This window comes from Leguminivora glycinivorella, chromosome 22 (genome assembly GCF_023078275.1).
Source record: "Leguminivora glycinivorella isolate SPB_JAAS2020 chromosome 22, LegGlyc_1.1, whole genome shotgun sequence".
Taxonomy (NCBI): Eukaryota; Metazoa; Arthropoda; class Insecta; order Lepidoptera; family Tortricidae; genus Leguminivora; species Leguminivora glycinivorella.
In genome coordinates this window covers 8757680-8783625 of record NC_062992.1, presented here as the reverse complement: position 1 = coordinate 8783625, position 25946 = coordinate 8757680, and the positions used below count along the sequence as shown (strand labels likewise).

The following is a 25946-nucleotide window of genomic DNA, read 5'->3' as shown; positions in this document are numbered from 1 at the left end:
TGTTATCTAAATCAAGATAAAAAAAAATGTTTCCATGAGGTGACCATTAGATATTGCAAAAACAGATGAAATATTTCGTCAACTGGCAAACCGGTTCATCTAGAGGACAATGGCGCAATAAGCATGAGTTTCAAAACTAATATTAAAACTATTAAAAAACATATACTAAAGCGAATCTCGTTGAGGCTACAAAGTATATAAAAATAATTAATAAAAAACTCACCAATCATCTCGTAAAACGTCGCCGAGAGGCTCGCCGTGTAATTATCCACAAAACCCATATTTTAAAAAACAGCTGATCACTACGAGAACACTTATAACCAAAAACAATACTTTCTTGTTAAATACTGACAAGGCACTTGAAAAGTAATGTCTGGGTTAAGTTGTGAAATACTGTTGATGCATTAGAATATCGTATAACGCTTTGTTTTCATTTTATAAAAATAAAAACAAAAAGAGAGTAAACTAAATCGATCAACAACCATGATCTGACAGTTGACATCGTCAAGGCCGTCAACGTCAATGATATGGTACTTTTTGCTGCAACATAGATTAATTCGCTAAGCATACTAGAAAATAAAGTTTCCTTGGTCGTATGATAATTATTTATTTAAGATAATAACTAATTCAGTGCGCTTTCGTTTATGAAAATTGAAACCTGTACTGTGCGATCTTTTACTTAATGTAAGTATGATAAGTATCCAGTTGATAGCTGATTTATGTTCTTCTAAAAAAGTTGACACTAAAAATAACTATTTTTGACACATTTTATACTAGTGGCAGCACTCAATACTTCTTGTAAAAAAAGTTGTCTTGTCACTCTTGTCAGTGTCAATATGTCATGCTCATATTGCTCATGTCAGATATGGATATTTATCAATGATATCGGACTTGTCTTGTCACTTGAATTTTAAGATGCAAAGTAACCTTTTGCGCTCTAATTCTACTCTGATTTAAATTATTGACGCTTTAACAACCAAACATTTATTTAGCTGACCTTAAAGCTAGTCTATAAAGGTATATTACGACGCAATATCATGGAAGTGTCTTACCGTACTTTTCGGATTTTTAGCCGGTTTATTCGAAATTCCGCTTCAGTTACATCATGTAGACAAATTTCTGGTGTTACTGGAACATCATTAAAGGAGGAGGTCGACACTGCACTAGTGACCGCTTACAATGCCGATATTGAAGCAGGTAACCTTTTCAAATATTGTTTTTTTTTCAGTCACCTGACTTATGGTAGACTTTTCCAAATAAACTGAAGCTGATGGCAAGATTATACTGCTGTAAACTATTAAAGGCTTTGCTAGAGTGAATATTTTCATAATAAAAACATGAACATTTTATCCTTGCATTAATTCTTAGATTAGGATTGCAGCTATCGCCCCCTCACTAAAAAAAAACTTAGGGAATGTGTATCTCTACCCCTTCCTAAAGCCATTGGTATACATCTCCATCCTCCTTATCCTGCCTACAATGCTCTTGAAAAATATATCTTATGTAATAAATATAAATAAGGCACCTCTTTTATCAATAATATGATAACACTATTATGGCACAAGTTCTGAAACATCCAAAGAATTCTTGATTAGATAAATATGGAAAAACATTATTTAGGATATAGGTTTCTCATTAAGATACTGATTTTATATAATATAAATATAATTTATTTTTCAAGTCGGCATATTACATTGCACTATGCCAGCGATTTTTTCAGTCAAATATCCATTATCCAACCAAACTAACCAAACCAAACCAAACTATGTGAATCAGTTTAAAAATAGACTAGACAAGCACATCACATCTACAACTCGGCTATGATTACTGTCACAATGATCACTGGATACAGGCTATATCAGTTCTTTAACTGCCTGCCTGCTTATTAAATAATAATAAAACTACTATCCGTTGCATCTCTAATGTTCAGTCGAAATTATATGGATTGCCTTATCCTTGCTTTTGAAATTTTTTGCCACAACAGGAGGAGCGGTGCCCGTGTTCCGAAGAGCATTGCTGTTCCCTTCACGTGTGGCGCTACAGGACGAGGTGGGGATATACACCTACGCCGGTCTGCATCAGGCCGCCAGCCAGCTCAGCCATGAAATATCTACGCAGCTGGGTAAGAATGACGCTGCCTTTAGGAGAGTAGATGAGTCTTCCAAGATGATGTGGGGTCTACAAGGTCTAAGTTACATCCAAAGCCAAAATATCTCTACGCCGCTCATTAAAAGAAATCCCACGTGATGGACTGGTATTTAGCCTAACTATGGAATTCTACATATGGTCTTAGACCGCCTTAGGATAAGCTAGGCCTCAGAAAGATAGACATATGTATATGCTAATTAGGGAATGCAATCTCGTTCTCGCGAGATCTCTTTTGTACGAGATCTCGGCCATTTTTAGCGAGATTGATCTCGGCCGAAAAATTGACGAGATCTCGCGAGATCAACGAGATTGAACTCAAGCATAAAAAGTCTTATTCTAAGCTCGCGAAATAATTAGACATGTTTCATTCCCAAGTTGTAAATGATTTATATGAACTATATCATTTAACTGAACACTCCAACTCGTTAACTCAGTAGAGAATTAGAGATTCAACTCGCTTGTTTCGTTCAATAATTTACCTATCTCAGTTCGGAATGACGAATGACAGATTCAGACCGTTCTAAATAATTCGAAGGGTGTCAGCCACGACTATTCGCGTGATTCGCCATTATGGTATTGCACTTACGGCTGTGTGTATATAACCATCTATTTTACGAATTTTCGTGCACAGAGTTTTGTTGGATGTCGAGAGAGCAGAAGCCTACAACAACCTCACTACGGCTGTCGTTTCTTAGGCAACCAATAACAATTACTATTTTACACTCAAAAAATCAAATTATTGTATTATACAGGATGTAACATTAATGCTGGTGATCCATTTAAGAGCATAACCGGTATCGAATAGCGGTTACGAATACCACTTCCTTTTTTTTTTAAATAAACACCATGAAAATTAAAGGTACTATAGAAGGTAATGTATAAGCCGTAGGATTTTTTTTTTTATTGGGGACACCTTACACAGATCAACTTAGCCCCAAACTAAGCAAAGCTTGTACTATGGGTGCTAAGCGACGATATACATACTTAAATAGATAAATACATACTTATATACATAGAAAATATCCATGACTCAGGAACAAATATCAGTGCTCATCACACAAATAAATGCCCTTACCGGGATTCGAACCCAGGACCGCGGCTTAGCAGGCAGGGTCACTACCGACTGAGCCAGACCGGTCGTCATCTATCTATTTATCTTCGGCAATTATGTTACATAGTGTATATTTTTTTATTTTTTTTTTAAATAGTCACACTACTGTATATTATAATATGTTATTATTATATTTTTAACGACCGGTCTGGCCTAGCCCAGCGGGTAGTGACCCTGACTGCTATGCCGCGGTCTCGGATTCCAATCCCGGTAAGGGCATTTATTTGTGTGATGAACACAGATATTTATTCCTGAGTCATGAATGTTCTCTATGTACCTAAGTACTTGTATATTATGTATACCGTTGTCTGAGTACCCACAACACAAGCTTTTTAGGGTTCCGTAGTCAACTAGGAACCCTTATAGTTTCGCCATGTCTGTCTGTCCGTCCGTCCGTCCGTCCGTCCGTCCGCGGATAATCTCAGTAACCGTTAGCACTAGAAAGCTGAAATTTGGTACCTATATTTATATCAATCACGCCAACAAAGTGCAAAAATAAAAAATGGAAAAAAATGTTTGATTAGGGTACTCCCCCTACATGTAAAGTGGGGGCTGATTTTTTTTTTTCATTCCAACCCCAACGTGTGATATATTGTTGGATAGGTATTTAAAAATGAATAAGGGTTTACCATGATCGTTTTTTGATAATATTAATATTTTCGGAAATAATCGCTCCTAAAGGAAAAAAGAGTGCGTCCCCCCCCTCTAACTTTTGAACCTTATGTTTAAAAAATATGAAAAAAATCACAAAAGTAGATCTTTATAAAGACTTTCTAGGAAAATTGTTTTGAACTTAATAGGTTTAGTAGTTTTTGAGAAAAATACGGAAAACTACGGAACCCTACACTGAGCGTGGCCCGACACGCTCTTGGCCGGTTTTTTTTGAGCTTACCGTGGGACTAAGTCAATCTGGGAAAAAATAATATTTATTTAATAATATTGATGTATATATTTCTGTTTTTCATTCTATTTTAGTTTCTTATTTAACTGTCGGGTTTAAGAAGCGTATTGTATTGGTAGTCTAATATTATTATGTGATTTATTAGTAGTCAACTAGTCATAATTAATTGAGTACAGTTAATGTTTTCATGTGGGTCTATTTAATGATGGTAGGGATAACCTTGACTATTTTAATGTTAAATTTTTATCCTTTTACAATAAAGGCATAAGTTGCGGAATTTTTAAGTAGTCTCTACTGTGCGCTGACTCGCGGTTGGTATGGCAACAAATTCAAATTTGGCACGCTTCTACTCATTCGTGAATTATTTTATTTTATTTTCTTACATAATAATCTATACTTCAAAGTTTTAAAAAATATATTGTGAGTTGTGAGGTGTACTTTTATGTACTAATTTTTGTTAAACAATGTAAAATACATCAAAAACATATAAAAAATAGTCAAGATAAATATTTGTTTCATAATAGCAATCATTCTTATTATTGTTATCCTTATTCATTGCTATATTGTGATTATTTACAAGAATAAACCCACAAACCGGCCAATCTCGCGAGATCTCGAAATTGGCGAGATCTCGCGAGATTGGTTTCATGAATTCCCGAGATCTCGCCTGGGCCCCAATCTCGTCGAGATTGCATTCCCTAATGCTAATACATTCTTTAGAATATTTTGTTACTTATTTGTACATCTTCGCCTGGTAACCATCTTATGTAACACATAAGATGACAAAATTATGATTTTTGACGACCGGTCTGGCCTAGCGCGTAGTGACCCTGCCTGCTAAGCCGCGGTCCCAGGTTCAAATCCCGGTAAGGGTATTTATTTGTGTGATGAGCACAGATATTTGCTCCTGAGTCATGGATGTTTTCTATGTATATAATTATTTGTATATATATCGTTGTCTGAGTACCTGCAACACAAGCCTTCTTGAGCTTACCGTGGGGCTCAGTCTATCTGTGTAATAATGTCCTATAATGTTTATTTATTTATAATTTATTTTGCAACGCCTACTCTTTTTGATTATGTTTTTTATTTCCGCTATCCAAAGGTTGTCTGGTAGAGATCGCTCTTATAATACGCGATAAGACTGCCAGTTGTCTGCCTCTATTTATAATAATTTGTTTTGTCTCCACTCTTATATTCTTTCTGTATCTTTTGAGGTGTGCCAATAAAGAGTATTCTATCTATCTATTATAAGTATCTATCTAAGTAGCTATGCTTAGTTTGTTTGGGCCAAAGAGGATCGAGTATTATAGAGAATGACTGTCAAAGTAAAATGTGTAATCACAGTGCATAGACTGCCATCTCTCGACACAAGCTTAAAACTTTTGAACCTCAGTTTTGACAATTTAGCCCATATTCTTAGCTTGATATGTTTTAAAATGTCAAATATTAATACAATATTAGCGCCATCTAGCCGAGCGTACCCCAAAGGTGTATCGCCATCTAGCTCACCGTACCTTTTTCTGTATAGTTTTGGGGTACGTTTTTTTCTTAGACTTTATCGGTCTTTACGAAGTTATATAGGTCTTTGGTTTGGGCTAATCCGTTCTATGTAAGATCCTTCAATACTTTTTTTATTTTTTTAAGCGGGCGATGGCGAGAAGACTATCTGCTACATGTGCGGAAACAACGCCTCGCACGTCATCGTGCAGTGGGCCATCTGGATGTCTGGCAACATTGGTAAGTCTGTTTGATTGTAGCTCTTAGACCTTCTTTTAATACTTGTTATAGTTGTTATTTAGTTGCTAAACTAAAACTATACTGTGGTCCATTTTGACCTTTTTAGGGTTCTATAGTCAACTAGGAACCCTTATAGTTTCGCCATGTTTGTCCGTCCGTCCGTCAGCGGATAAACTCAGTGACCGTTAGCACTAGAAAGCTGAAATTTGTTTGATATATATTATTATTCATTTTATTATTTTGAATTTATAATGTAATTTTCGACGATCATGATGAGAAGATAAACATAACTTTGGCATGTAACAAATTTATAGTGTAATTTTTATCATGAAATAAAGAAATCTAAATCTAAATCTATACATATTGGGTATATCAAACACGCCGACAAAGTGCAAAAATAAAAAGTAAAAAAAAAATGAAGGGTACCTTGAGAAAAATACGGGAAACTAAGGAACCCTACGCTGAGCTTGGCCCGTTTTTTTTTATAACAAGATGAAATGTCTGCCAAAGAATGTATTTTTTTATTAGGCTTATAGGTTGAAGAATTACTGTCTTGGGTGAGACTGTATCCAGAGGATCTGAGTTACATTTTGGTAACTTTTTCACTTTTTATACCACCAATTTTCATGTGAAAATTTTACAGCAGTAACATTTCCAAAAGTTCCTAAACTATTCTACCTGTGTCCACAAATGATTAACCGTGATGATTTTTCACGTGGATACATTTTCATTAGTAACATTCCTAAAACTTTCAGCGGTACCCCTAACCCCCCTCCACCCCCCGGAGATGCTAAAGTACTTCCTACAAGACAGCACAGCCAGTCTCGTCATATGCACCAACGAGCATGAGAGCATCCTCCGCCCACTGGCTAAGGATATTATGAAACCTCTGCTGGTCACTGGAAAGGTAATAAACTTCATTTTAATTCGACGACCGGTCTGGCTCAGTCGGTAGTGACCCTGCCTGCTAAGCTGCGGTCCTGTGTTCGAATCCCGGTAAGGGCATTTATATGTGTGATGAGCACGGATATTTGTTCCGGAGTCATGGATGTTTTCTATGGATATAAGTATGTATTTATCTATTTAAGTATGTATATTCGTCGCTTAGCACCCATAGTACAAGCTTTGCTTAGTTTGGGGCTAAGTTGATCTGTGTAAGATAAATAATAAATAATATTTATTTATTTATTTATACTTTATTTATATGATTTAGAATAAATTTAAAAGTGGAAAATATCTGCATTCGCTTCGCTGCTTCAGTTGAAGTCTTGGTGTCTCAGTTGGCAGAGCGCTGGAGTATCGATCCAGAGGCCGTGAGTTCAAATCTCACCCAAGGCAGACATCCACTTTTAAATTTATTCTAAGCCTAGTCGCATCGATTGCAGACATTTCTGCTAATCAGAATTTAAAATATATGATTTAGATTCTTATTTTTTAACCCCCGACGCAAAAACGAAGGGGTGTTATAAGTTTGACGTGTCTGTAATTCTGTATGTCTGTCTGTCTGTGTGTGTGTCTGTCAGTGGCATCGTAGCTCCCGAACGGATGAACCGATTTAGATTTAGTTTTTTTTTGTCTGAAAGCTGAGTTAGTCGGGAGTGTTCTTAGCCATGTTTCACGAAAATGTCGTGGTCGGGGGTTTTTTCAAAATTTTAATTTTGTGGTTATTTATAGTACGGCATTAGTCCCACCGAAAGAAAAAATAATCGCTCCCGTGTAAATAAAAACAAAGACATATGTAACTCCGTATATATGTACAGATAAAGTCTAAGAAAAAAACGTACCCCAGTATCATACAGAACAACGTACGGTGGCCTAGATGGCCTTATACCTTTGGGGGACGCTCGGCTAGATGGCGCTATTATTAATATTTGACATTTTAACACATATCAAACTAAATATATGAGCCAACTTGTCAAAACTGAGGTTCAAAAGTTTTAAGCCTGTGTCAAGATATGGTAGTCTGTGCACTGTGATTACACATTTACTTCGATAGTAACTCTCTATAATACTCGATCCTATTTCAGCAGTTCTCGAAAAGTTTGTACAAAAATTAAGGAAAAAGTTAAATTTGTTTTTTATTATTCCTATTTTGCTACCAAGATTTTTTTGATGAATTGAGATTTTATTAAGTTTTATTTCGTCATTAAGGTTCTCTAGTATGTATACTTTCTTAATTATAACAATTAACCTTTATATATCTTACGAAAGTCGACTTATATTACTAAATGTTGGTAACAAAATAGGATCAATTAAAATTTGCTGACGTGGCTATGTACAAAGTTGCCGGGAACTGCTCATTTGATAAAAGAGAGCGAGCGATATATAGTAAATCGCTCGGCGGCGAACTATAACGGCCCAGCCACGACATTGGTCGCGACAGCGGTGAGCGGCAGCCATACGTGCGAATGAAAAGTCCCATCGCTGTGTCTCGCTCCAATGTATGGCCGCCGCTCACCGCTGTCGCGCTTAGACCAATGTCGTGGCTCAGCCGTAACTCGCTCGCGCTATCGCTTAAGATACAAAGATACCAAGTACGATCGGCAATAATCAATTTGTATGTTTGAGATAAAACCGGCGACCGGTCTGGCGCAGTCGGTAGTGAGCCTGCCTGCTACGCCGCGGTCCCGGGTTCGAATCCCGGTAAGGGCATTTATTTGTGTGATGAGCACAGATATTTGTTCCTGAGTCATGGATGTTTTCTATGTATATAAGTATGTATTTATATGTTATATATATCGTTTTCTGAGTACCCACAACACAAGCCTTCTTGAGCTTACCGTGGGCCTCAGTCAATCTGTGTAAGAATGTCCTATAATATTTATTTATTTATTTAAATATTTGTCAACATTGTATTTTGTAGGACAAGGAGATAACTGCACAGTTGTACCAACCCAACAATTCGTTCACAACCAAGGAAGAGGTGACGGATGTTGGGAGATCCAACTTGTGGTATGGAGAGAAGGACGCGCTACTTATCTATACTAGTGGTAAGTTAAGGCAAACTTGTTATATTGATTGACATCATCCTCCTTGCGTTATCCCGGCATTTGCCGCCGCTCATGGGAGCCTGGTGTCCGCTGTGACAACTAATCCCAAGATTTGGCGTAGGCCACATGCGCGTTGCCACCCCATTAGGAACTTGTACACTCCCTTTTGCTGTGTTAAGTATAAGTACACAGCAAAAAGGAGTGTACAAGTTCGGGTTGCCGACGACTCAAAGGACAACAATTATTTTGTTTTTATGTTTTTCGTTTATCTCGGGACCATGGGGTCCCGGACATTTGGAAGGCGTGCGGGGCCGAAGCCAACAGCGCAGAGGCCCTTTAAGACAATTTAATCTAAAAGGTGATGTGACACCAACCGACACTTATCCCTGTATGCACTATAGTAATGCACCCAAGGACAAGCCCTTATTATTTTAGTTGTAAGTACAGTCAGCATCAAATGGATACAGCACGTGAGCTTTCAGAAGGGCTTTCGGATTATTATTTTCGCTTTTACCCGAAAACACGAAGTTAAAATCTCACGAAGATTGTACATCGTTATAGCGTTTCACTTGTTTTGTACTATCAGCAACACTCTTAGCTAACCATCGGCAGACTTTATGCCCTTGTAATTAGGATTACAGATGTACAGCTAACAGTGTTGTCGATGGTACGATTAAATTAGGTAATGACTTGTTTGCGGTTAAAATATTCGTAAGATCCTTTCGTCTTAATTTAGCGAATAGGTATTCTAAAAAATATCCTGTACAGTCACCATCAATAGTAGCTGATCAAATAACGGTTCAGAAGTGACCACCGTTCTGTAACATGTTATTAAATTAAAACGGGACTTAATTGAGAAACCTTTTGTTAGATAACCCTCTGTACTCTGTAAATGAGTACATGGAATTGAATTTGTGATAGCATGCATTTGATTACACTGACTTCGGATTTTATTTCATTTGTTAATTTTATTGTGCTTTGTGTATTTCATTTCTGATTTTATTTCATTTGTTAATTTTATTGTGCTTTGTGTATTTCTCTTTGTAAATGACGATCCTTATTGGGAGAAACTATTCATTTTATTATTTTCAATTCATAATGTAATTTTTGACGATCATGATGAGAAGATAAACATAACTTTGGCATGTAACAAATTTATAGTGTAATTTTTATCATGAAATAAAGAAATCTAATCTAATCTAATCGCGTAAAACTTACGTTTATATTTAACCCGACGTTTCGGACATGACATTACGTCCGTGATTACACTAGCTGGGAATTGTATCAACATCTTCTAGCTGTACGAGTTTTTAGAACTACCCGCACTTGATTGTCATTAGTCACTACTAATATGAGTGAAGATCGTGTTAGTTTAAATCAATATATTCTGTAACATCTTAACAAAAAGATACTCGTGTCTACATAAAAATCAGTGTACAGATTTATCTATATTTAGAAAAAATATTCAGGACGCAAATTATAAATGCAGAAATCAATCGCAATAAAAAAATCGTGATCGACTCTGGCCACCGTGGAACTCGAACCCACATCATTGCATTGCGTTACCAATGGGCTCGATCTTGGCCAGAGTCCGTCACTGTTGATTTTTAACCCCCGACGCAAAAATGACGGGGTGTTATAAGTTTGACGTGTCTGTCCGTCTGTCTGTCTGTGTGTGTGTCTGTCTGGCATCGTAGCTCCCGAACGGATGAACCGATTTAGATTTAGGTTTTTTTTGTCTGAAAGCTGAGTTAGTCGGGAGTGTTCTTAGCCATGTTTTATGAAAATCGGTCTACTATGTCGCGGTCGGGGGTTTTTTCAAAATTTTAATTTTGTGGTTAGGTTATTTCATTGCGATTGATTTGTGCATTTATAATTTGCGATTTATAAAGTGGTACGTTCCACAAAATAAAAAAGGAAAAATCTACATGTTTATATTTCAACATATGGATATATTAATATACAAAAAAAAACAATATTCAGGACGTCAGATACTTTTGGTGCGTTGTTTCATCCTCTACTATTGGTGCTGACTGTACATTAGATAACCAGTCTATTTTTGAACTCTTTCGAAAATCTGGAACACCAAATTAAGACACCTCACTTTCAAGTTATTTTCAGGGACCACAAGCAAGCCGAAAGGCGTCGTATGGACGCATTCTATGCTCAGTGCTCAAATAGCGGCTCTCCATCAAGCTTGGCGGTATTCCCGACAAGATGTAGTTCTTCATGCATTGCCACTGCACCATATACATGGACAGCTGAATTCTATGTTATCCACTCTCGCTATTGGCGGCAGGTAACTAAAATACTGTTGAATTTAGCCAAAGCCTTTGAGTTCATAAATCATACCGAATATAAGCTAATCTATTATTATTTGTGGAATATTGACTGCAGCCAGTATTTTACCCACGCAATCATTAAAATAACTCCAAAAATGTTTTTTATATGGTAAACCGAGTAACTATCATTACCATAAATATAAGGTGTGCCTCAGGGTTCACTATTGGGTGCATCGCTTTTACTAGTATTTGTAAATGGATAGTTTAAGTACAGTCTCTCACTGCTTAAATAGTGGCTCTCCACCAAACATGGCGGTATTCCCGACAAGACGTCGTTCTTCAATCTTCATGCATTACCGTTACACCATATCCATGGACAGCTGAATTCTATGCTATCCACTCTCGCTATTGGCGGCAGGTAACTATAAAATATTGATAGACGTAGCTAGAGCCTTTGATCGGGTGAAGCATACTTAATACAAGCAAATCTATCATTATTTGTGGAATGGTGACTGCAGCCAGTATTTTACTCACGCAGTCTTTAAAATAACTCCAAAAATGTTTTTTATATGGTAAACCGAGTAACTATCATTACCATAAATATAAGGTGTGCCTCAGGGTTCACTATTGGGTGCATCGCTTTTACTAGTATTTGTAAATGGATAGTTTAAGTACAGTCTCTCACTGCTTAAATAGTGGCTCTCCACCAAACATGGCGGTATTCCCGACAAGACGTCGTTCTTCAATCTTCATGCATTACCGTTACACCATATCCATGGACAGCTGAATTCTATGCTATCCACTCTCGCTATTGGCGGCAGGTAACTATAAAATATTGATAGACGTAGCTAGAGCCTTTGATTGGGTGAAGCATACTTAATACAAGCAAATCTATCATTATTTGTGGAATGGTGACTGCAGCCAGTATTTTACTCACGCAGTCTTTAAAATAACTCCAAAAATGTTTTTTATAGGGTAACCAGAGTAACTATTATGACCATAAATAATGGGTGTGCTGTGTGCTTCAGGGTTCTGTATTGGGTCCTTCGCTTTTGCTAGCATTTAAAATGGATAGTTTAAGTGCAGTCGCTCAGTGCTTAAATATCTTCATCATCTTCAAAACAACTCGCAAAAAAATACCAAATGAAAAATACTAGTGGATGCTCGCTCCTAATTATTGGGAGTACCTCAGGGTTCAATACTGGGGCCTTTGATTTTACTCGTACTTGATAATGAGTAGCTTGAATGCAGTTTCTCGACAGGAAGTCATTCAAGAAAAAAATATTTCAATGATTACCATAGAGATATTGTCAACACGTTTGCTACTTTTTATACGGTCCGCCTGATGGAAAGCGGTCACCGTAACCTGCAACTCAAGGGGTGTCACATGCGCGTTGCCGACCCATTAGAAACTTGTACATTCCTTTTTTGAAGGACCCCATACTGTAGTTCATCGGAAATACCTCGGCAGGGAGCTCATTCCACAGCCGGAGCGTCCGCGGGATGAAATTTCTCTGAAACCGCACGGTACGCGACCATTTACGTTGCAAGGTGTGTGGATGAGCGCCCTGTCGATGGCGAGCGGTGCGATGATGAAAAGTGGACGTTGGCATCATGTCAAACACTTCCTCAGAACACAACCCATTGTACAGGCGATAGAACACACATAAGGAGGCGAAGATTCTCCTTAGACTTAAAGAGTTCAATACTTAATTTTTACAATCATGAATCATCGATCTTACTCATCAGATTGCGGATGCTGCCCTCTTTTGTATCGCACACCGTATGGGCGCGTCTACTCGGGATGGGCGAACGGGAAGACGCTAAAGGTATATTTGAACACTAATTCAGTAATTATACGGTAGATGTCGGCAAGCGCCTCTTTGTAATGGTACTCCGCTAATTCCTCACTTTAGTATTTTCAAAGATAGATTAGATTTGCGTTTTTTAAACTGTCGGGTGCGCCCCCCGGGCACATACCACACATTAGGTAAAGGGAGGGGGGGGGGGGACTCTAAGCTTTAAAGCAGGAGATTTAGTAATACCAAGAACGATATAATACCGGGACAGACAAATCCCATACAAAAAAGCGTACTTCTGAAATGTATAGGCCTTAAGCTTAAAATTAGATGGCGCTGTTTCGCAGCCTGGAAGTGGCCAAAATCATATTTTCCCCAAATATTTTTGCGTGTTTTTATTTTTATAACAACAAATGTTTTTTTACTTTTTATAAGAACATGCTTCTTTATTTTAATATCATGGTATCACGTCAATACACATTTTGAAAAAAAAATTGTAGGCATCATCAGTGTAGTTATGATAGTATTTAATTGGTGGCGTTAAAAAAATGAGGTATTGTAAATCCGATATAAATTAATCCTTGGTAATACAAAAGAATATCGGAGATGAGCAAGTTTCAATTTCTTGTTTTTGCTAGTTCCAGATTATTTTTAACAATTTGATATAATTTCCAGTGACCGTATTCCACGGAGTGCCAGCAATGTACGCGCGCCTTGCCGCCGACCACGAGAAGATGTTCCAAACGCCCAAAACTGCGGAATACGTCAAATCCACGCTGCAGAAGATGAGACTCATGTGTGCCGGCTCCGCGCCGCTGCCTGAGTCTCTGTTCCATAAATGGGAACAGGTGAGAGATGTTCCATATATGGTACATTTATAAAATACGTCAAATCCACGCTGCAGAAGATGAGACTCATGTGTGCCGGCTCAGCGCCGCTGCCTGAGTCGCTGTTCCATAAATGGGAACAGGTGAGAGATGTTCCATATATGGTATATTTATAGAATACGTCAAATCCACGCTTCGGAAGATGAGACATGTGTGCCGGCTCAGCGCCGCTGCCTGAGTCGCTGTTCCATAAATGGGAACAGGTGAGAGATGTTCCATATACGGTACATTTATAAAATGTTATGTTCATCATCATGTATTTGATCGCCAGTGTCCGAGGTGTGGCCTAAGCCCAAGCCATCCTAAGGATGCGTTTGACGTTTGCAAGAGCGGCACATAACTTTAGCGCTGACAGTTATTGCACAGAGGTCAAAAACAGATCTCTCAGGGGACTACAGGAGGTGAAGGGTATGCGTCCCCTATGTGAAGCTATCCCCTCCACATTTCACTCAGCGCTAAACTTATGTGCCGCCACTTGTAACTGGTTCGCATTGCAATTTTTTGGCTATAGTACCTGTTTATGAACGGACAAGAGGGGGCAAAATCTGTCAAGGTGGTCAAAGACATGCACTAACCTTCTCTCCGGGAGTCAGGAACTGCAGGCAGGACTGGCCGGGGTCCACACTTCATCACGGAAGCACAACCGTTTTTGCACATGTCTTATAACAGTCTGTCATGTGTCAACAACTAATTAGAGGGCCGCGCGGGCGGGGCGAGGCGCGAGGGGGGAGAAACATATCTTTTAAATATATATGGTTAGGTAGGTAGAATTATAGGTAGAATTTTGAACAGTACCTAAATTAGTGTCTTGATATGAACTTTAAAGATTTATTTTCTTCTTTCCAGATTTCCGGCCACCGTCTCCTCGAACGCTACGGCATGTCCGAAGTGGGCATGGCGCTCTCCAACGCGTACCGGCCGATCTCGGCGCGTGCGGTCGGATGCGTCGGCATGCCACTGCCTGGCGTTTCTGCGCGGATCGCTGCTAATGTCGACGGGGAGTTGAAACCTGTTGTGACTGTCACAGCGCCACCTGTGGATACCACGGTAACTATACACTACTATAGGGAAGATTTCATTATAGTGAGCACTGTGTTCGTACTGAAGGATCACGGCGCGTGCGGTCGGATGCGTCGGCATGCCGCTGCCTGGCGTTTCTCCGCGGATCGCTGCTAATGTCGACGGGGAGTTGAAACCTGTTGTGACTGTCACAGCGCCACCTGTGGATACCACGGTAACTATACACTACTATAGGGAAGATTTCATTATAGTGAGCACTGTGTTCGTACCGAAGGATCACGGCGCGTGCGGTCGGCTGCGTCGGCATGCCGCTGCCTGGCGTTTCTGCGCGGTTCGCTGCTAATGTCGACGGGGAGTTGAAGCCTGTTGTGACTGTCACAGCGCCACCTGTGGATACCACGGTAACTATACACTACTATAGGGAAGATTTCATTATAGTGAGCACTGTGTTCGTACCGAAGGATCACGGCGCGTGCGGTCGGATGCGTCGGCATGCCGCTGCCTGGCGTTTCTGCGCGGATCGCTGCTAATGTCGACGGGGAGTTGAAGCCTGTTGTGACTGTCACAGCGCCACCTGTAGATACCACGGTAACTATACATTACCATAGAGAAGATTTCATTATAGGAGCATTTCTTTTCTTTTTGCCACTTTTATGACTTTTGAAAAAAATTACGCTATTTCTACTCAGAACCACTAGCTTTTTCAATCCTAGTAATTAAAAAAAAATTCCCATACGATTTTTTCTTATTTTGTTGCCATTTTCCGTACATGTTCTATGGGGTAACAAAAGAGGAAAGTAACAAAAATGTATGGAAATTCTGGGACACTTTTTGTCTCCCTTTAAGATTGAAAGTACTCGTGATTCTGAGTACAATTGACCTAAAATTCCCCAAAAAAAACAAAATAAAAAATGGAAAAAAAAGAAATGCTCATTTAGTGAGCACTGTGTTCGTACCGACGGATCTCGGCGCGTGCGGTCGGATGCGTCGGCATGCCGCTGCCTGGCGTTTCTGCGCGGATCGCTGCTAATGTCGACGGGGAGTTGAAGCCTGTTGTGACTGTCACAGCGCCACCTGTAGATACCACGGTAACTATACATTACCTTAGCCACTCAGTTGCTTTTGGTAGCTCTAGTTACCAGCTGTCACCTTTATTTTACTTGACAATAGAGGCCATTGAAAATTTTAGAGCAATTGAGTGGATAGAGAAGATTTCATTATAGGAGCATTTCTTTTCTTTTTGCCACTTTTATGATTTTTGAAAAAAATTACGCTATTTCTACTCAGAACCACTAGCTTTTTCAATCCTAGTAATTAAAAAAAAATTCCCATACGGTTTTTTCTTATTTTGTTACCATTTTCCGTACATGTTCTATGGGGTAACAAAAGAGGAAAGTAACAAAAATGTATGGAAATTCTGGGACACTTTTTGTCTCCCTTTAAGATTGAAAGTACTCGTGATTCTGAGTACAATTGACCTAAAATTCCCCAAAAAAAAACAAAATAAAAAATGGCAAAAAAAGAAATGCTCATTTAGTGAGCACTGTGTTCGTACCGACGGATCTCGGCGCGTGCGGTCGGATGCGTCGGCATGCCGCTGCCTGGCGTTTCTGCGCGGATCGCTGCTAATGTCGACGGGGAGTTGAAGCCTGTTGTGACTGTCACAGCGCCACCTGTGGATACCACGGTAACTATACACTACTATAGGGAAGACTTCTTTAATTATCGCGGCGCGTGCGGTCGGATGCTTCGGCATGCCGCTGCCTGGAGTTTCTGCGCGGATCACTGCCAATATCGACGGGGAAGTGAAGCCTGTTGTGACTGTCACAGTGCCACCTGTAGATACCACGGTAACTATATACATTACTATAGAGAAGACTTGCACTGTGTTTGTAACTTTGTACCGACGGATCTCGGCGCGTGCGGTCGGATGCGTCGGCATGCCGTTGCCTGATGTTTCTGCGCGATTCGATGTATCGGTCACAGCACCTGGAACTGCACAGTGTTATAGAGAAGATTTCTTTTTTTTTTATTGACCTGTTTTACACTATGTAACATAATTGCCGAAGATAAATCCTACGGCTTATACATTACCTTCTATAGTACCTTTAATTTTCATGGTGTTTATTTTAAAAAAAGGAAGTGCTACCGCTATTCGATACCGGTTATGCTCTTAAATGGATCACCAGCATTAATGTTACACCCTGTATAGATAAAAAACATACGTATATACATAGAAAACATTCATGACTCAGGAACAAACTCTCAAACAAATAAATCACACAAATAAATGCCCTAGATTTTGGGCAGTATAAGTGATAATTTTACGAACGGCTTACAAAAATGTGACAAAACATTGCCTATCATCCCAGACTGGCAATATTGCGCATGGGTATGGTGTCTAAATTTGTGTATATTTTTACAGATATCTCTGGAACAATGTACTCAGGCCTCTAAGGATAACAAAGACACCTGGACGACAGCAGAAGTGACTAAGCATATGGACACTGATTGTCAAGGAGAGCTGCTGCTTAAGGGTCCTGGAGTGTTTACAAGGTCAGGTCAGGTCATCATCAATATCGACCCATGATCCTACGAGTATTAGGCAAAAGAATGTTGGAGATGAATGTTGATGGATGGAGAAGGAGGGGTAAACCCAAACAACGATGGATGGATTGTGTGAAAGAGGATATGAGAAAGAAAGATATGAGTGTTGAGATGACGAAAGATAGGGGAGAATGGAAGAGGAAGACATGTTGTACCGACCCCACATAACGTAGGGATAAGGGTAGGAGGAAGAAGAAGAGATCCTACGAGTATTTAACCCTGTCTTCCAAGGGTACTTCCAAGGGCGGACAAGCGGTTTCAGCATCTGCCACGAATGCAAAGGACACTGGTTCAATTCTAGCATTTTCGGCCCTGTACACTAGACGCCTTGGTCACTTTTTTTTTTTACATCTGACCATCTTAGATTGGAGTAAGAATATGGCTAAAACTATTTTTACATTTACAAAACGAAGGAATTATCTCATGTACAGTCAACCAATCGGAACTCTGGGCCAATGTAGAACTATGTCATAGTGACCTTATAAATCAGATTGTAAGAAATCTCTTACTGCTTGTCATTTTGATATGGTTGAAGGGTGGCCTTGGGTTCCAATTGGTTGACTGTGCCAATTGTTTTGGAAGCTTTGTTCTAATTTTACATCTGTTTTGCAATTAATATCCAAGAAGTAATATATTCGCAGTGTTCATTGAATTTTAACATTCTTAAACCCATAGATACTACAACCGCGAGCGCAAATCGGACGATTTCACCGACGACGGCTGGTTCCGTACAGGAGATACGGCTTCCTTCACAGACTTGTTCAGGATCCTCGGCAGAACCTCGGTGGATATCATAAAAACTGGTGGATACAAGGTATTGTCTTAGTTCTTCAATGTATACTATGAATAGTAGGGGACCTGTGGTAGAACCCTGTAGCACTCCCGACGGGTCTTATATGCTACTTGACCCTTTTTTTAAATCTCTCTTATATTATTAATTACTGTTCAATGAACCGAAAAAAAAATTTGCCAAATTTTATTGTGACTTGAAAACCGCAAAAAATATTTTTAAAGTATACTATTATTTAATCAGGCAAGAACAACATCAGCCATGTTTTTTAGATTCTTAATAGGCTACTAGACTCGTATCGAATTTAGCACATCAAGTTATTGTTTTCTGTAGTATTTGACTTAAGAAATCAATATTTATAGCTTGCGGGCATTAAAAGTGCGTGATGACTGCATATTTTTAATGAAACATGTGTGTATGTTTTTTTTTAATTATGGACTCCGAAAACGGTGTTGGCCAATGGAGTGACGTCACATAATTCAGATCAACTATGGAAATTAGAGGTAGTAATCTGATCTCCATAGAAGCAACCTCTATTGTATTAAAATTCATAGTCGTTGACGGGTGTGACAATGTGCAATATTTTTTCTAAATATACTGACGTCATGTCATAGATATTCTATAGATTAATATGGCTGATGTTGTTTTTGCCTGATCAAGTAAAAGTAAACTTTAAATAATTTTTTTGCGGGTTTTTAAGTCGTAATAAAATATGGTACTATTTTTTTTCGTTTAATTAGACAGTAATTAATAATATAAGACATACTTTGAAAAAGAGTCAAGTAGCCTATTGATAATGATACCACGACTACATAATACAACGCACTGACTGTGTCATACAAGGTATATAAGCTATGAATAGTAGAGGACCTATGTTATAACCCTGTGGTACTCCTATGCAATGACGTGAAATCGGACGACTTTACTCCTGATGGCTGGTTCCGCACAGGAGACACAGCTTCCTTCACAGACTTGTTTAGGATCCTCGGCAGAACCTCGGTGGACATCATAAAAACTGGTGGATACAAGGTATTGACTTAGCTCTTCAATGTATACTATGAATAGTAGGGGACCTGTGGTAGAACCCTGTAACACTCCCGACGGGTCTTATTAAAGAAAAGGTGCTGTTACTACAATGGCGGTAAACTAAGTCTCACTCTAGGCAATAAATTTAGAATCTCAATTGATAATGATATCACGGCTACACAATACAACGTACTGACTGTGTCATACAAGGTATACAAACTATGGATAGTAGAGGACCTATGTTAGAACCCTGTGGCACTCCTACAATGATGTGAAATTGGACAATTTTATCCCCGACCCTTGGTTCTGTATAGGCGATACGGCTTCTTACACCGACTTATTCAGGATCCTTGGCAGAACTTCGGTTGACATCATTAACACTGGTGGATACAAAGAAATGTTTTATCCTTTCTTTGAAACACATAAGTCTACATTACATAAACAAACGATCCATAACTAATTCAGTCTTGTAATAGTTGTAATGCGTGTATGATTAAATCAATTAAGTGATTCAAGGTATTTTTATAAACAATGAATAGTAGAGGACCTATGACAGAGCCTTGTGGTATTCCTTCACAATTAACTGAATTCTCTAGATTCGCTTTTACGTATACTATGTGAACAGTATGTGTTTCTTCTTTAAATAGGACATGTATATTACGACATTAAGTTATTATTTACTAACAGTCATGTGTTCATAGTAGTCGCATGTTAACGCAATCGATTGCTTGAGGAAAGTCAAAAATTTTAAAGACTGTTTTTTTTAGTAAATTTTGTGAACATGAAGTATTATTTATGTAGATTATCGTGTAACTATTCTGAATGTTAATTTCTTTGACCAGGTGAGCGCTCTACAAGTGGAGTCAGCCATACTAGAACACCCCCGCATCGCAGATGCGGCAGTACTCGGGATCGAGGATCAGAGCTACGGAGAAGTTGTCTCCGCGGTCGTTGTTCTAAAAGACCAGGCTACCATGACTCTGAAGGTATATTTCACTAAACACACACAATATTAATAAATTCGCTCCTAATTTTTAGAACACTCAAAAATTAAAAAAAATAGGTAAGCCATCCCTAATGCTTGCATGCAGTAATGAATAGTACATTGCGATACAAGTGTTCAAAACGAGTGGCGATAAATTAAAACACGTACGAACACTCGTTTCATGAATTTCCTTTTCGCACGTGTATCGTACGACGTTTTTCAGTACAGATGGCCCTCCAAAGTTGTTACCTGACAAGAAATTAACCATTTCTCGCACTAGTGCGTAAAAAAAGTACCATCTGTACTGAAAATGTATAATTAGGGCATTTTCAACTCGCTGTCAGTTTTGTGACGACAAATTAAGCATAAATCTGTCTAAAAATTTACTTTTTTTTACATTATGAATGTAGATTATCGCTTAAAGTTTATGTAGTTAACACAAAAACTATATTTTTATAGAAATCTCATGCTTAATTATCGTCACAAAACTTGACAGTGAGTTAATTTTTGTCAACAACTTACGCAAATTGGGGGCTCCCATTTCCTGAAAGTGAGGTGTAGGTACACACACACACACACACTTAGACCACCCACGAAGAATAGGTATGTAGGTTGCATCAGCTAACCTTGGCCTACAATGAAATATAATAATTCATTGTACATTTCCAATAACCTTGTCATCAGAGATGTGAACTATCTCAGATAAAAGTATCTGAAATACAGATACAAGATACAAAATACGTATTTACATCTTGTATTTGAAATACTTTTTAAATGTTTTATTTTATATCTTGCATTTAGATACATTTTCTTAGTATCTTAGTATTTTGAAGATACTTTGTTCCCTAAGATACTTTTGCTAAAATAAACTCGCAGTTTTTTTTCCGATCGCGAACGCAACTGAACGCAGCGATCGAAGGAAGATGAACGGCAATATGTTTGAGGAATTAGGGCCCGCGCAGACGGGCGACGCAACTTTTTTGTCTCCGTCGTTCGGTCTATGGGCTAGTATGAAAGTGCGCACACGTTGCGACGCAACTTTTTTGTCGCAGGGTTCGGTGACAGGCCTGCGACGCAACTGTCTCCTTCCCTATTGGTTTCAATGCAAGTGCGCACACGGCGACAAAATAGTCGCCGGTCGGTTGTCATTTTGACAGTTATCACTGGCCTGGCCAGGGCGAACGTATGTTATTAGGCGAAAAAAATATAATTTTAAATGCAGATTGTTGAAGACGACATTGATATCTGTCGTTTGATTGAAGAAGTAGAGGAAAGACCGATTTTATATGACAAGAATTAAAAAGAATATTCCGACAATATTGAGAAAAAAACGATGCCGCGTTGTCAAATTCTAACCAGTTCATCAAAACTTTTATACACTCATTCTGAAGTACCAAAAATTTTATTTTGGATAGGCTCTCAATTTCTTGAAAAAAGAAAAAGTTGCGTCTGAATCTTCTTAGTAGTCTGTGGTTGCGTCGCTGTCGTTCCCGTGTGCGCACCTTGGAAACTGTCGCAAGGAGTGACGACAGAGACAAAAAAGTCGTCGAGCGACTTTGTCGACCGTCTGCGCGGGCCCTAAGGGCGACCGGCGACTATTTTGACAAACAAAGAACTAACATAGTATATAAGGGAAACCATTTTCCTTCAATAAAGGATTCTATACTGGACAGTCACGTCATTCACTACTTTCCCGGAAGGCCTCCAACGCCGTACACTTCAAAAGTGCCCATTAATCTATTAACATTGTTTGACAGGAATTGAAAGAAGATGCCAGCAAGCGTCTCGCGCCGTACCAGATGCCGAGAAAACTGCTGGTGGTGAAGGAAATGCCAAGAAACGTGATGGGGAAACTCGACAAGAAGAAAATTAGGGAGCTATATGGACAAGAACTGAAGATGTAAATTATTTAAGCGGCCATTTTTTTTTTCAAAGTTGCCCACCCCACTTTTTTGTAACATGGGTATTTTTTACGCGATTCATACTCCGAAACGCGAGGTCTTTCGATCCTGATAGGAGAAAAAAAATGTCCCAAGATTTCCATACATTTTTCAATACTTCCGTTACCGCCATACAAAATGTATGAAAAAGTGGTAACGGAATGGGAAAAAACCTCGGGACACTTTTTTTCTCCTATTAGGATTGAAAGAGCTCGCGATTCTGAGTGAAAACCACATAAAAATTTTCAAATCCAGAAAAAAAGCTGGGTGGATAAATTTGAAAAAAACCGGCCAAGAGCGTGTCTGGCCACGCTCAGTGTAGGGTTCCGTAGTTTTCCCTATTTTTCTCAAAAACTACTGAACCTATCAAGTTCAAAACAATTTTCTTAGAAAGTCTTTATAAAGTTCTACTTTTGTGATTTTTTTCATATTTTTTTAACAAATGGTTCAAAAGTTAGAGGGGGGGGACGCACTTTTTTTCCTTTAGGAGCGATTATTTCCGAAAATATCAATATTATCAAAAAATTATCTTAGTAAACCCTTATTTATTTTTAAATATCTATCCAACAATATATCACAAGTTGGGGTTGGAATGAAAAAAAATATCAGCCCCCACTTTACATGTAGGGGGGGTACCCTAATAAAACATTTATTTCCATTTTTAGGGTTCCGTAGTCAACTAGGAACCCTTATAGTTTCGCCATGTCTGTCTGTCCGTCCGTCCGTCCGTCCGTCCGTCCGCGGATAATCTCAGTAACCGTAAGCACTAGAAAGCTGAAATTTGGTACCAATACGTATATCAATCACGCCAACAAAGTGCAAAAATAAAAAATGGAAAAAAATGTTTTATTAGGGTACCCCCCCTACATGTAAAGTGGGGGCTGATATTTTTTTTCATTCCAACCCCAACGTGTGATATATTGTTGGTAGGTATTTAAAAATGAATAAGGGTTTACTAAGACCGTTTTTTGATAATATTAATATTTTCGGAAATAATCACTCCTAAAGGAAAAAAAAGTGCGTCCCCCCCCCTCTAACTTTTGAACCATATGTTTAAAAAATATGAAAAAAATCACAAAAGTAGAACTTTATAAATACTTTCTAGGAAAATTGTTTTGAACTTGATAGGTTCAGTAGTTTTTGAGAAAAATACGAAAAACTACGGAACCCTACACTGAGCGTGGCCCGACACGCTCTTGGCCGGTTTTTATTTTTACACTTTGTTGGCGTGATTGGTACCAAATTTCAGATTTCTAGTGCTAACGGTTACTGAGATTATCCGCGGACGGACGGACGGACGGACGGACAGACAGACATGGCGAAACTATAAGGGTTCCTAGTTGACTACGGAACCCTAAAAATGGCCCTAATACTCAAGGAGAAAAGGTACTATATTTTCAGACATACTGCCTGGCAAAAAAAATGGAAATAATAGGGGCGCCACCGTGTATATAAACCGCGTTGCATGTGGCAACTATTTTGACACTTCTGTATTAGAAAAGTGTTGCTATGATAAAAAATAAATTTCTACTCTTTTTTTGCAAAGCTGTAATACACAAAGAGCAAAGGTACAAATGGTGATGTTTAGATAAGTTCAGCGTCGAAACATTTAAATAGTCATAGATTAAATATAAGATCATACCACCCCACACATTAAAATACGACCGCCTAAGAACGCGTATACACTACACCACTCATAGATGGCGCCACAAAAAAAATGCCTTGTACCTTTCGATTATACTCGTAGATGGCGTTAAGTAGCACTTTTGACATAGATTTATGGCTCGAAAGTGACACTTAACGCCATGCTACAAATAATCTATGGCAACAAGGCATTTTCTGTGGCGCCAGCTATGTGTGGTGTAGTGTATGCGCGTTCATAGGCGGTCGCATTTTAATTTGGGATGTACCGACTATTGATTTGGCCGACTAGGCCGACTACCGACTAGTCGGCGCTTGGGTGGCCGACTAGTCGGCTAGTCGGCCAGAACCTAATTTTCGATAAATTCACATTTTGAATGTCATTTTTGGTCCTTCGTTCGCGCTTTTCATGATTTTTTACAGATGTTCAAAGGTTCATGACAATATTTATATACATTTTCCATTTTTAATAACCGGCTCGGCTTAGTGGGTAGTGATCCTGCCTGTGAAGTCGATAATCCTAGGTAGGACATTTATTTCTGTGGTGATAACAGATATTTGTTGTTTTGACAAAAAAAGGAATTACTAATAGTTACATAATATAACCATAATTTTCAGCTGGTAATTTAATTTTGTACTGTTTTTCTATCACTAATGAAGTGCCGACTAATCGGCCCTTTTTGCCGACTAATCGCCGACTACAAATGTGGCCGGATAGTCGGCTTTCCCGACTAGTCGGTACATCCCTAAATTTTTGTATGATCTTCTTATATTTAATCTATGATTTAGTACAAAAGTTACTCTTAATCTTATGGCTATGGTAGAAAATAAAAAGTGTCAACAAGTAGTGTCGTCTCGTTCTTTACACACATTTAAATAAATAAATATTGGGGACACCTTACACAGATCAACTTAGCCCCAAACTAAGCAATGCTTGTACTATGGGTGCTAAGCGACGATATACATACTTATATACATAGAAAACATCTATGACTCAAGAACAAAATATCTGTGTTCATCACACAAATAAATGCCTTTACCGGGATTCGAACCCAGGACCGCAGCCTAGCAGGCAGTGTCACTACCGACTGAGCCAGACCGGTCTGGCCTAGCGCGTAGTGATCCTGCCTGCTAAGCCGCGTTCCGGGTTCGAATCCCGGTAAAGTCATTTATTTGTGTGATGAGCACAAATATTTGTTCCCGAGTCATGGATGTTTTCTATGTATATAAGTATGTATTTATCTATATAAGTATATCGTCGCCTAGCACCCACTTAGTATAGTTCAAGCTTTGCTTAGTTTGGGGCTAGGCTGATCTGTGTAAGGTGTCCCCCCAATATTTATTTATATTGATTTGAAAGGAATGATACTATAATCACTCTAAAACCAAATTAAATTATTTCATAGGAAATATTTTAATTTGTGTTTTTAGTAGACACACTACTATTATTTAACTATAAACTGAAATAAATATCATATACAAAGAAAAAATGACCAAGGCCTCCAAGTGTCCGATGCTGGATTCGAACCAGCGTACTCCGTTATAGCCACGGATGCCTCAAACCACTCGGCCAACCGGTCACGGCGGCAAGGGTCGAAATTTTCAAGTATATGACACAATTACCGAAGGCTAAGTCCCCCTGCCATCTCTGAGGTAGAACCGGAACTAGTTCGACCTCCTAACTGAATCAAACCATGTGATTACGAGTTAGCGAAGAGAGATGGCGCCACCATATTCACTCTAAAACCAAATTAAATTATTTCATAGGAAATATTTTAATTTGTGTTTTTAGTAGACACACTACTATTATTTAACTATAAACTGAAATAAATATCATATACAAAGAAAAAATGACCAAGGCCTCCAAGTGTCCGATGCTGGATTCGAACCAGCGTACTCCGTTATAGCCACGGATGCCTCAAACCACTCGGCCAACCGGTTACTGCGGCAAGGGTCGAAATTTTCAAGTATATGACACAATTACCGAAGGCTAAGGCCCCCTGCCATCTCTGAGGTAGAACCGAAACTAGTTCGACCTCCTAACTGAATCAAACCATGTGATTACGAGTTAGCGAAGAG

General features: G+C 38.8%; 2 protein-coding genes across 2 annotated transcripts in view; one reads left to right on the top strand and one right to left on the bottom strand.

Annotated features, from left to right (window-relative positions):
• LOC125237918 (transmembrane protein 68) overlaps positions 1 to 491 on the bottom strand; it is a 52734-nt gene extending 52243 nt beyond the window's left edge. Inside the window, exon 1 of the mRNA XM_048145153.1 lies at positions 224 to 491. Coding sequence (XP_048001110.1) covers positions 224 to 281 — 58 coding nt within the window. The 5' untranslated portion in view covers positions 282 to 491. The remainder of the gene's footprint in view (positions 1 to 223) is intronic.
• Positions 492 to 897: 406 nt separating this feature from the next.
• Positions 898 to 22215, top strand: LOC125237820 (malonate--CoA ligase ACSF3, mitochondrial-like). The gene is made up of 13 exons (XM_048145016.1): positions 898 to 1197; positions 1985 to 2122; positions 5808 to 5900; positions 6656 to 6807; positions 8764 to 8890; positions 11012 to 11189; positions 12922 to 13001; positions 13647 to 13819; positions 14705 to 14905; positions 17304 to 17434; positions 18161 to 18299; positions 20144 to 20287; positions 22044 to 22215. Exons 1-13 carry the CDS (start codon positions 1038 to 1040, stop codon positions 22188 to 22190), a joined length of 1863 nt encoding a protein of 620 aa, XP_048000973.1. The 5' UTR covers positions 898 to 1037; the 3' UTR covers positions 22191 to 22215.
• Positions 22216 to 25946: the final 3731 nt, after the last annotated feature.

Excerpts from the sequence above, each read along its gene's own strand:
- LOC125237820 (XM_048145016.1), top strand. The coding sequence starts at position 1,038 with ATGGAAGTGTCTTACCGTACTTTTCGGATTTTTAGCCGGTTTATTCGA. Across the intron at positions 2,123-5,807 it reads TGAAATATCTACGCAGCTGG|CGGGCGATGGCGAGAAGACT; the intron begins GTAAGAATGACG and ends TATTTTTTTAAG. Across the intron at positions 6,808-8,763 it reads CTCTGCTGGTCACTGGAAAG|GACAAGGAGATAACTGCACA; the intron begins GTAATAAACTTC and ends TGTATTTTGTAG.